The 12244-nt window shown below is 46.3% G+C and overlaps 1 protein-coding gene across 1 annotated transcript in view; it reads right to left on the bottom strand.

Moving 5' to 3' along the window:
* Nucleotides 1-3959, bottom strand: part of LOC126481817 (uncharacterized) — a 78901-nt gene extending 74942 nt beyond the window's left edge. The window contains exon 1 of the mRNA XM_050105774.1: nucleotides 3642-3959. Within this exon, the coding sequence (XP_049961731.1) occupies nucleotides 3642-3959 (318 nt within the window). The remainder of the gene's footprint in view (nucleotides 1-3641) is intronic.
* Between the last annotated feature and the right edge of the window lie 8285 nt (nucleotides 3960-12244).

Genomic DNA, 12244 nt, shown 5'->3' on the forward strand with positions numbered 1-12244 from the left:
CTTTTCATATGGGTCGTGATTATTTCAAAAGTCTTTTGTGAGAAATTACTACTCACGTATTACATTATTAGAACCTGCAGTCATTCATTTTTCTCCGAGTCCTAAATTTTTCTCAGTGCAATTATTACGAAATTAAATATCATTCCTTTTCACTGTCAACAAAATACGAAACGAACTGTTTCCAATATAACTGTGGGACGTAGTCATTTTCCAGTTCAGAGTTAGCTTAAGTTAACAGTATTATTATCATTACTGACTTTTACGAAAGTAACTGAGATTAAACAAAAGAGTATCAGACACCCGTTTTCTTATAGCGTCACCGCCAAAGACAGTATTCCAATAATTAATATTACGTAACATTTAATGCTCTCGATTATTAGATTGAGAATATAGTCAGTTTCTCGCAATTACGGGAGGTAACGCTATTAGCTGACCTCTTTCGTTTAGATCTCCAGCGACGTTCTGCCAGGCTCTGTCTTGCACACAGCGACTGTAAATAGTCTACTTGATTATGATCGTATAATTCAGGATATTTTTCTATTATTTCACGAAACTTTACGTTAATCTCTAAATAATTTAGCATTTTGACACTTCAAATTAATAAAAACAGCAGTGCGTCACTTGACGTCACCGCCAAGCGTCGCTTCGACGCGCCACTCGCGGTTAAAACGTACGTGGGGCTTGAAACGTTATCACATCTCCACCAGACGTCCCTGCCAAGACAGTTCTGTGTGAATTGCGCCTAATGGAAGTACAGCACACCATGATTGATTCCATCCTAAATGTTTGTATAACTTGAGGGATAAGACACATATTTATATCAAATTGGATATGCACAATAATCAGCACGATGTTCAGTTGTAATCATTACCGAAGGAATATCATAGACAATCAGAAAAAATCAGCGTGAAAACTTACAAACGTTTGCGGAATAACAGTAACTTTTTTATTTGCATATGTGAATAAAAAACACATAAATTGTGTTCCTTACCTACAGTTCACAAGATATCATGTTCGACATGAATACAGTCTAACTCCGAGATCATTCGCAGAAAAAGCAAGGAAATAATGACGCTGAGGCGATATATGCAGAATTTGACATTTTCATTAACTGATAACATCTACAATTCCCAGTATGTAGAAAATTTATTTGGTTATTGTAATTAATATCTAATCAGCAACAAAGTAGCTGAAAGTGAGGTGGGCAAGAATTTCCCGTGAGTAGAGGACTACATTAAGGAATTAAGTCCAGTGATTATCAACGTGAAAGAAAGAGAAAATAACTTACAACATGAACATATTTTGTACTAACTAACGGTAAAAACACATACAAAGTAACTGTGAAGGGCTTCTTACTTACAACTGGAATACCTTTTGTTGTCAGTACAAACAATCATTGTGTGCAAACTAACATTCGTCAAACATTTGTGTTAAAAATGTTGTTGGTGTTACTACTGAGCAGTTCGTCCCAATACCATGGTACTACCCTACGGTTCGCAAGTGTTAGGCAAATTGAAAGCCTCATCAACTTGGTTTGTTAGATGGTATAGGCTTACGTTTTACACTCTATTTTAGGTGAGGTCATGACTACCATGAAAAATCAAGAATGGCAAAATCATGTCAAGAAGAGTATCGGCATTTTTGCAGCTGTTGATCACTGGTGCGTCACAGAAAAAAAAAGACGTGAAAGAGCGTTTTAGAGGATGAATACGAATGTAAGGGAATAAAGTCCCATGGATAAAGCTCACACACCACATAGCCCTTCTGGCGAAAAGGAAGGAAAAATTACGAGAACTGTTGAAGGGGATGTAGTGCCTACTTAACATGGAATTAAAGTTAGCAATATACAAAACATGGATGACAATGATCAAGAATAGTAGAAGAAAGGACAACGACTTGCTACGTATCTGGGCTGTGTTCAGAACACAGCTATATGTGAACTGTGATTGCTGGAGATGGAGCGATCAAGGAAAACATCTGAATCAGAGAGGTGCTGGAGGAGAGAGATCTACTTATGTAAAATGCTGACGTTAAATTGGACTGTTTGCATCTGAAAGATATGTCTGGAGCATAGAATTGCACGGAAGAGGAAGATACAACTGAGAAGAATAAACTAGAGATATTTGAGGAGAGGTGCTACAGAAGAATATGAAAATTTCATTGAACACATAAAGTAGGAAATGAAATGATAGTAGTAGCAGTAGGCGACAAGAGAAATTCTCACCACACAAACTTGGCGTTGAAAGGAAAACTGGAAATGATGAATTATACATACATGAGAAAAAGTTTTGCATCACCTAGGTACCGAGAGTTTCGGAACCTGTAGAGAAAATTGGAATAGAGATCAACATAAACATCATTTCCGCCCTTTTTATTGCTCATGAAAACCACACAATGCATGTTGTACTACCATACAGCGAGAACTTCAGAAGTGGTGGTACAGACTGCTGAACACACCGTTACTTCTAATACCCAGTAGCACGCCCTCTTGCATTGATGCATACCTGTATTCATCGTTGCATACTATCCACAAGTTCATCAAGGCACTGTTGTTCCAGGTTGTCTCACTCCTCAACGGCGATTCGGCGTAGATCCCTCAGAGTCGTTCGTGGGTCACGTCGTCCATTAACAGCCCTTTTCACTCTATCCCAGGCATATTCGACAGGGTTCATGTCTGGAGAACATGCTGGCCGCTCTAGTCGAGCGATGTCGTTATCCTGAAGGAAGTCATTCACAAGATGTTCACGATGGGGGTGCTAATTGTCGTCCATGAAGACGACTGGCCCGCCAATATGCTGCCGATATGGTTGCACTATCGGCCGAAGGATGGTATTGTAAAACTGTTGCGGCGCCTTCCAGGACACCAGCGGCGCACGTCAGCCTCACATTATGCCACCCCAGAACAGCAGGGAACCTCCACCTTGCTGCACTCTCTGGACAGTGGGTCTAAGGTGTTCAGCCTGACTGGGTTGCCTCCAAACACGTCTCCGACGATTGTCTGGTTGAAGGCATGTGCGAACACTCATTGTACACAGTTTGAGTCGTAACACGACGTCCTGTGGCTGCACGAAAAGCATTGTTCAACATGCTGGCATTACTGTCAGGGTTCCTCCGAGCCATAATCCGTAGGTAGCGGTCATTCACTGCAGTAGTAGCCCTCGGGTGGCCTGAGTGAGGCAAGTCATCGACAGTTCCTATATCTCTGTATCTCCTCCATTTCCGAATGACATCGCTTTGGTTCACTCCAATAAGCGCGGACACTTTCCTTGTCGAAATCCCTTCCTGGCACAAAGTAACAATGCGGGCGTGGTCGAACCGCGGTATTGACCTTCTAGGCGTGGTTGAACTACGGACAAAACGAGGCGTGTACCTCCTTCCCAGTGTAATGACTGGAACTTGGAACCGGGGTGATGTAAAACTTTTTTTGATGTGTGTAGGAGCAATACAAACAGCTATAAAATACAGTACCGAAAGTGCTCCATATATCAGATACACGACGTTGGAAAGTTAGTACCAGACAAGAAGAAATGCAAGCCATTGTCAATTCAGCCGAAAATTCTGCTTTTCAGGAAAAGAAATAAGCAACCTGTTAGTGTTGAGATGGTGTCGCTACATTACAAGACAATATGTCGAGAACTTACGTGTGCGCCGACCAGATGTGAGGCACCGACAAATGGACTGCAACACCAGCGGGTGAGCGACTCTATCTCGAAAGGTGCGGATTGTGCAGGGCAAACATGGGGAGCCCGGCAAACAGCGACGCGGCTGATCTGCGAGTCCTGGGCAGATAACGCGTGCCGGTCGCAGGCCAGCCCACGCCTGCACTCACTGCTCTGCCTACTGCTATCTGCAGCCAGAAATGGAAGTTTCGCGCCGGGCCAGTCGATAACAGCAGGAAGAGGAAGCAGCAGCTGCCAGCCGCCACTTCCGCCATGCGTTTCGCCGGTGTCTTTCTCCATTGCAACGAGAAGCCTCGCACGTCCCAGGGTCAACAGTTCTGCTGTCAAATATAGCGTTATCAAAGGAGAAAGAACTTATGTTAATAGGTGAGGGTACACGCCTCTAAAGGCGTATGACGTTTCGTCAAATGTTTCCAAGATACAGCTGTTAAATCTGTCACAAAAGGGTTATGATAAATGAACAGGGCATTTCTTGCCAGGGCTCCTTCGTCCTTTTGAACTTCAGTACTTGAATTACTTTTTGGTCTCGTCCTATAAATTGTGATCAGTTGAAAGAAATATCTAAGAAAAACCTCCTTTTTCATACGGAACAGCAATGCATGTCTTATTAAGAAGTATGATGTAATGGTCCTCCGGTCGTGTAATGTATACACTTCCGAACTAACAGGCACTGCACAGACTACAGCCATCAAGCAATACAGGAAATGTATTCGCAACTGCTAATATAAACCACCTCCGGCTGTCAATTGGAATGACGATTGTGAAAATTTGTGCCGGACTGTGACTCGAACCCGAACATACCGCTGTACGCGATTGGTCGCCTTAACCGCTTTGGCAATCCGTGCCCGAATCCAGTCACAACCTTAACTCGTACCTTACGTACATTCCCTTCCAGGAAGGGCAACTTTATTGAGAGTCGAGGGCCACGTACGTTCGAAGGAACATTGCACCGTACTTCTTAACAACACAGGCGGTACTATTTCGATTGTATTCGCCAATAGCAGGCCCTCGTATCTCGATAAATGTCATTCCTGGACGGCAATATTCGTAACGCACGAGTGCAGACTGTGACACATGGACGACGAAATATGGAATTTTGAATCTGGCTGTGATACGTGCACGGATAGCGGAAGCGATAAAGGCGACCACTCACGTAAAGCGGGAAATCTGGGCTCGAACCTCGGCCTGGCACAAATTTTCACTGTCGTCATTCCAATAAACAACCGATGATGGTTCATATTCGCAACTGCGAATACATTTCCAGTACGTCTTTTTTCACTCTGACTGACAACCAGCAGAACTGTTGGAACATCATCTCCAAGTACGATTTAATACGTCCGTTGGATCCGAATCTGCGGACATGCGCGAATTTCTGTACAAACCTCTCTCGCAACAGCAGCGGTCAACCTCAGACTATTATCTCAATATCATTAAAGTAACATTTTTAAATATACCAGATCGTGCTGTAACGTAATGTATCCAAATTTTTATGTGAAAACTCTTAAAGCTTTTAAGTAAACAAATGTTATTAATGTTTTACATATTTATTTTTCACGTCTACATATTTTCAGCCATCTGAGTGTACATGGCTCCGAATTGCAGCGTGTAGCATGGCGGTGTGTAACGTAACTACACTGAAGAGCCAAAGAAACTGGTACACCTGCCTAATTACATGTAGGGCCCCGCCAGGACGCAGAAGTACCGCAACACGGGGTGGCATGGACTCGGCTAATGCCTAAGGTAATGATGGAGGGAATTGAAACCATGAATCATGTAGGGCTGTCCATAAATCCGTAAGAGTACGAGGGAGTGGAGATCTCTTGTGAACAGCACGTCGCAAGGCATCCGAGATATCCTCAATAATGTTCATGTCTGGAGAGTCTGGTGCCCAGCGGAAGAGTTTAAACTCAGAAGAATGTTTCTGGAGCCACTCTGTAGCAATTCTTGACTTGTGTGGTGTCGCATTGTCTTGTTGGTATTGCCCAAGTCCGTAGGAATGTACAATTGACACGAATGGATGCAGGTGATCAGACAGGATGCTTATGTACGTGTCACTTGTCAGAGTCGTCTGTAGATGTATGGGGCTCCCATATCACTCCAACTGCCCACGCCATGCACCACTACAGAGCCTGCACCACCTTGAACAGTCCCCTGCTGACATGCAGGGTCCATGGATTCATGAGGTTGTCTTCATACACGCAGACGGCCATCCACTCGGTTGAAACGAAACTCGTCCGATCATGCAACATGTTTCCAGTCATCAACAGTCTAATGTCGGTGTTGACGGGCCCACACGAGGCGTAAATCTTTTCGTCGTGCAGTCATAAAGGGTACACGAGTGGGAATTCGGTTCCGAAAGCCCACATCTATGATGTTTCGTTGAATGGTTCGCACGGTCACTTGTTGATGGCCCAGCACTGAAATCTACAGCAATTTTTGGAAGGGTTGCACTTCTGTCACACTGAACGATTCTCTTCAGTCGTCGTTGGTCCCATCCTTGCAGGACCTTTTTCCGGACGCAGTGGTGTCAGAGATTTGATGTTTTACCGGATTCCTGATATTCACGGTACACTCACGAAATGGTCATACGGGAAAATACCCACTTCATCGCTACCTCGCTCGTGCGCCGACTACGACACCACGTTCAAACTCACTTAAATCTTGATAACAGGCCATTGCAGCAGCACTAACCAATCTAACAACTGCGCCAAGACACTTGTTGTCTTATATAGGCGTTACCGACCGCAGCGCCGTATTCTGCCTGTTACATATCTCTGTATTTTAATATGCATGTCAATACCAGTTTTTTGGCGCTGCAGTGTATGTCGGTATCGGAGAAGAAACAGCGTTCAGTAGTCGGGTTTCGAATTCGAAGAGTTCGTCCACACGTGGAGCGCCTTCTCCTTCTGCATGACAATGCAAGACCACACACGAGCGCCCCGACGTCTGCAGCAGTCCAGCGCCTCGGGTCATTTGTATGATCACACGAACGCCCAAAAAGGGCTTTAAATGTTGTATGACGTGTTTGGTGTCTGTGAGGGTATTTGTTTTGGTGTAACCGTACTATTTCTCGAGCTTTTCCATCTGCTTGGCCGTACACAAACACAATCTGGACTTGTTGTCAACATGAATACCGAATCATTCTGCTGCTTACAGAACGCTGCGTCAGACACACAACCTGTAACACACAAGGACCTCACAGCACACGATCATAGGAACTTCCATTTGTCCGCGTCATCTACTATGGCAACACAGCATTTCTGGTCACATGTTCATAGGTCCTTTCTCCCTCTATTTCCAGTCAGGAATCTGTCCCTGCAATTTGTCGGTTTTATGAATGTTCATCCTGTGTGGTGTCAAGGTTATCACTTTTTTTTAACTTGTGAAGTACAACGACCTTTTTTCCCCAGTCCTTTCCAAATCAGTTGCCCTAGTCCAGTCGTCATTTTGTTTTGTTTTTCTTTTTATCTTCCATTTTAAGATAGTTTTGCTGCCGCTCTCCATGCTGCTCTATCCTGTGAAAGTCTCTTTATATCCGCGTCACTGTTGTAACCTACACTCACTTGAACTCGCTTACTATAGCCAAGCCTTGGTCTCCCACTACAGTTTCCACCCTCCCAATTCGCACATTTATGGGTACAAAACTGCCTATTCTTCATGCCGATCAACTAGATTATAATAATCCACGGTTCAGCACTTTAATAAATGCGTGGCCTTTAGAGCGCTGTTGTACGACTGCTCCTATAACTTTAAAGCAAGCGAAGCTAAAACCCTACGTCGTATAGAGTCTACGCCAAGAGCAGATTGTGGTGGTCTCCCATATTTTACTGAAGCTGACGCTTAACACTCTCTCCATTTTAGCTCAGTAGTTGTTCGGTAGTTATTCCACACATCCATCTTATCTTCGGCACTCTTCTATAGCACCACATTTCAAAAGCTTCTGTTGTATTGTTGTCCGTATTATTTATCGTTTGCATATCATTTCCACATAAGGCTACAGTTCTGGAAGTTACTTGCAGCGAAGAGTTCCTAACACTACATGTTACATTATATGTAAACAAATTTCTCTTTTTTCACAAATGCTTTCATTGCGTTTGTAAATCTGCAGTATACATCCTCTTTACTTCTGTCATTCAGTAGTTATTTTTCTGCCCAAATATCAGAGCTCGGCAACTTCTTTTAGTATGTCATTTCTTGATCTAATTTCCTCTGCACTAAATCAAAAATGGTTCAAATGGCTCTGAGCACTATGGGACTTAACATTTGAGGTAGCCGGCCGCGGTGGTCTCGCGGTTCTGGGCGCGCAGTCCGGAAACGTGCGACTGCTACGGTCGCAGGTTCGAATCCTGCCTCGGGCATGTCCTTAGGTTAGTTAGGTTTAAGTAGTTCTAAGTTCTAGGGGACTGATGACCACAGCAGTTGAGTCCCATAGTGCTCAGAGCCAACATCTGAGGTCATCAGTCCCCTAGAACTTAGAACTACTTAAACCTAACTATCCTAAGGACATCACACACATCCATACCCGAGGCAGGGTTTGAATCTGCGACCGTACCAGTCGCGCGGTTCCCGACTGAAGCGCCTAGAACCGCTCGGCCACAACGGCCGGCTCTGCACTAAATTATGTTATTTCAGTTAAGAGGGCGTGCAGAAAGGTAATTCCTCTGAATATTTTATGTAAAACGCTTAAAGCTTTTTAAATAAACCAAGCGTTATTAAGATTCTACATCTTTATTCTTCGAGTCTACATATTTATTTCCCGATACAGACACCCTGGTGACGAACACATTTGTCCCAACGACAGACCAGTTTGTTGACACCGTCACTGTAGAATGTTGACGGAGCCGCAGCTTCACTTCTGCTTGCATCACTTCATCATTACCAAAGTGAAGTCCTCGAAGGTGTTCTTTGTGGTTTGGAAGCACTCCGAGCTCTGTCACACAAGATGAGGGTAGCACCATCTTTTCCTTCATTACGAGCACGAACAACCCAACGACGCATAATTTACTGCCTGCTCAATGCACACACTGAATAACATGTCACATAGGTTACTACCCTCTCTTGCTCCTTTCACAACTAATGTTTTTCTTTTCTATCTTTCGGCTCTGAAAACAGCAGCCTTCTTTACTGCACAAGTTACGTATAATCTTTTGCTTCCTGTATTTTAACCATGATACCTTCAGATTTTCAAAGGGTAGTAGTCCAGTCAACATTGTGAAATGTTCCCTCACAATCTGCTGTGATGTGAAATTGGAATTTCGCTGCATGTTTCACCACCCGCCCGCCACGCAGGTTGCGATTGATCCTTTTCCAGCCAGATGGCGTGTGCGGCAGAAAAAGGGCAGATGCAGCGCCACCACGAGCTTTGCTGGGATGATGCGAGACAACGGAAAAGACTCTAGTTTGGCGCGCCTGTGGCAACATCGACTTGGGGCAGAACAGGAGGCCTGTTGTGGCTTGCCAGGCGCACTTGTTTACTTTGATGTGGCTGGCCCAGCGTGTTGCCACAGCCAGTGTCTGATAGCGGAGCTAATCAGCGGGATAGCGCAAAGGCGACTATTTGTGGTAGCGTCGACGTCCACTGTAAGCAGTGGCGCGTGAGGAAGGGTTTCAGCACTGGACCTGTACCGTGCAACGACCAAACCTGTCTCCATAATTGGCGGGCTGGCCAAGGTGCGACCGCAGTGACTAGCCCGTGACAAAAGGCGGTCTGTTGACAGGAAAGAAGCTGGAGAGGAGAGCACTACGGAAGCGAGCAGCAGCGGCAGTCTAACAGTCAACACTGGGCGTGGCCAGTTGTAGGTGGACACATCGAGCTGGGTAGCGGACAGCACATTCTTGCAGGTGCGCAGGAGAAGATTCCAGTAACGAGGAAATGTGGCGAGTTGATTATTACGAGACAGTGAAAAGTGGCATGTGGTTTTGTGAGCCACATCTGTTAGTGGCAAGTATTGAGTGTACATAGCTGATTAGTTCACAATGTGGCCGTGTGCGACTAGTTAGATGCGGTCAGCTTGCGACTGCTGAGGTTGTACAGAGGCATTCCAAAGCCATGAAGAATACTGTCAAGTGAATTGCTGTACTGCACGGCAGGGTTGTGGTGTAGGAGAGCGTAATTTTTCCGGTGTGAAATTATATAGCACCAACATCGAAACCTCCAGATGTCAGACTGTCAGATGGATACCAAACGTCGTATATCGATAGATTAAACAAAACAGCGATATAGTTTGTGCTATCCGCTGTTGTCCAGAAGAACGAGCCTAAACAGTAAGTAATAGGTTGGTTGGTTTGTGGGATTAAAGGGACCAGACTGCAACGGTCATCGGTCCCTTTTTCCAAAAAATGAAAACCACCCAAAGAGAATAAAAACGAACAGCAGGGAAGACATCAGACGACACGGGACAAGAAATACGCCGACAGAGATCAGACAAAACAAATTAAAATCACAGAGTGTGACGGTGGTTGGCCGACCATAGAGAAAAAAAAAAAAAAAGGAAAAGCCAACCATCGAGACCACATTAAAAACTCAGTTTAAAATCGGAGGCCAAAAGCCAGAATCAACACTAAAAAACAGAAACACTCAGATTAAATGATAAAAACTCCCCTGCCCGAATAAAATGCAAAACTAAGCCAGTCATAGCAGGGTCATCTGTTAAAAGGGCAGGGAGCGTGTCAGGCAGTGCGAACGTCTGCCTGAGCACAGTTAAAAGCGGACACTCCAATAAAATGTGGACCACAGATAAAACGGAGCCACAGCGACACAGAGGTGGGTCCTCACGACGCAATAAGTGGCCGTGCATCAGCCGAGTGTGCCCAATGCGCAGCCGGCAGAGGACAACAGACTCCTGGCGGGAGACCCGAAGGGACGACCGTCACACAGTCGTCGTCGCCTTGATAGGCCGAAGTTTGTTGGGCATGGGCAGGTTACGCCATTCAGTGTCCCAGAGGTCGAAAATGTTGCGACATAATAGTGCCCGCAAATCAGTCGCCAGGAGGCCAATGTCCAGAGATGGTGTACTGGTGGCCTCTTTCGCCAGGCGGTCAACATGTTCATTGCCCGGGATACCGACATGACCGGGGGTCTACACAAAGACCACAGAGCGGCCGCAACGGGCAAGAGTATGCAGGGACTCATGGATAGCCATCACCAGACGAGAACGAGGGAAACACTGGTCGAGAGCTCGTAAACCGCTCAGGGAATCGCTACAGATAACGAAGGACTCACCTGAGCAGGAGCGGATATACTCTAGGGCACGAAAGATGGCGACCAGCTCAGCAGTGTAAACGCTGCAGCCATCTGGCAAGGAACGTCGTTCGCAATGGTCCCCTAGAGAAAGCGCATAACCGACATGACCAGAGACCATCGAACCTTCAGTGTATACAACGCCAGAGCCCTGATACGTGGCCAGGATGGAATAAAAGCGGCGGCGGAAGGCCTCTGGAGGGACTGAGTCCTTCGGGCCCTGTGCCAAGTCGAGCCGAAGGCAAGGACGAGGAACACACCATGGGGGTGTATGCAAGGTGGCCTGGAATGGAGGTGGAACAGTGAAAACCCTAAGCCCGGAGTGAAGCTCTTTGACACGGACCGCGATCGTACAACCTGACCGGGGCCGACGTTCTGGCAAATGGACGACCGATTGCGGGAACAGGAGACGATAGTTTGGATGCCCGGACAAGCTAAAAACATGGGCAGCGTAAGCGGCCAGCAAACGTCGGCGCCGTAACCGCAGTGGAGGGACACCTGCCTCCACTAGTATGCTGTCCACAGGGCTGGTACGGAAAGCACCAGTGGCAAGGCGTATCCCGCTGTGGAGGATTGGGTCCAGCACCCGCAACGCAGATGGGGATGCTGAGCCATAAGCCAGGCTCCCATAATCCAGACGGGACTGGATTAACGCCTGGTAGAGCCGTAACAGGGTAGATCGATCGGCGCCCCAGCGGGTGTGGCTCAAGCATCTCAGAGCATTTAGATGCCGCCAACACGCCTGCTTAAGCTGCCGAATATGAGGCAGCCAAGTCAGCCGGGCATCAAAAACTACACCCAAAAACCTGTGGGTCTCAACCACAGCAAGGAGTTCGTCGGCAAGATAAAGCCGCAGTTCAGGATGGACTGATCGGCGCCGGCAGAAATGCATAACACGGGTCTTGGCAGCCGAAAACTGAAAACACCCCAAGACTGCGTCCTACGGATAGCGCCCTGTAGCTGACGTTCAACAGCTGCAATGCCAGTAGAGCTGTAGAAAAGGCAGAAGTCGTCAGCATACAGGGAAGCGGAGACAGAATTTCCCACCGCTGGAGCGAGCCCGTTTATTGCGATTAAAAACAGGCAGACACTGAGGACAGATCCCTGTGGCACCCCATTCTCCTGGACTCGGGAGGAACTATGAGAGGCCGCGACTTGCACGCGGAAGGTACGATACGACAGAAAATTTCGGATAAAGGTCGGCAGAGGGCCCTGAAGACCCCATCCATGAAGTGTAGAAAGTATGTGATGACGCCATGTCGTATCGTACGCGTTCCGCATGTCGAAAAAGACAGCGACCAGGTGCTGACGGCGGGCAAAGGCA

This window comes from Schistocerca serialis, chromosome 5 (genome assembly GCF_023864345.2).
Source record: "Schistocerca serialis cubense isolate TAMUIC-IGC-003099 chromosome 5, iqSchSeri2.2, whole genome shotgun sequence".
In the NCBI taxonomy this organism is placed as follows: Eukaryota; Metazoa; Arthropoda; class Insecta; order Orthoptera; family Acrididae; genus Schistocerca; species Schistocerca serialis.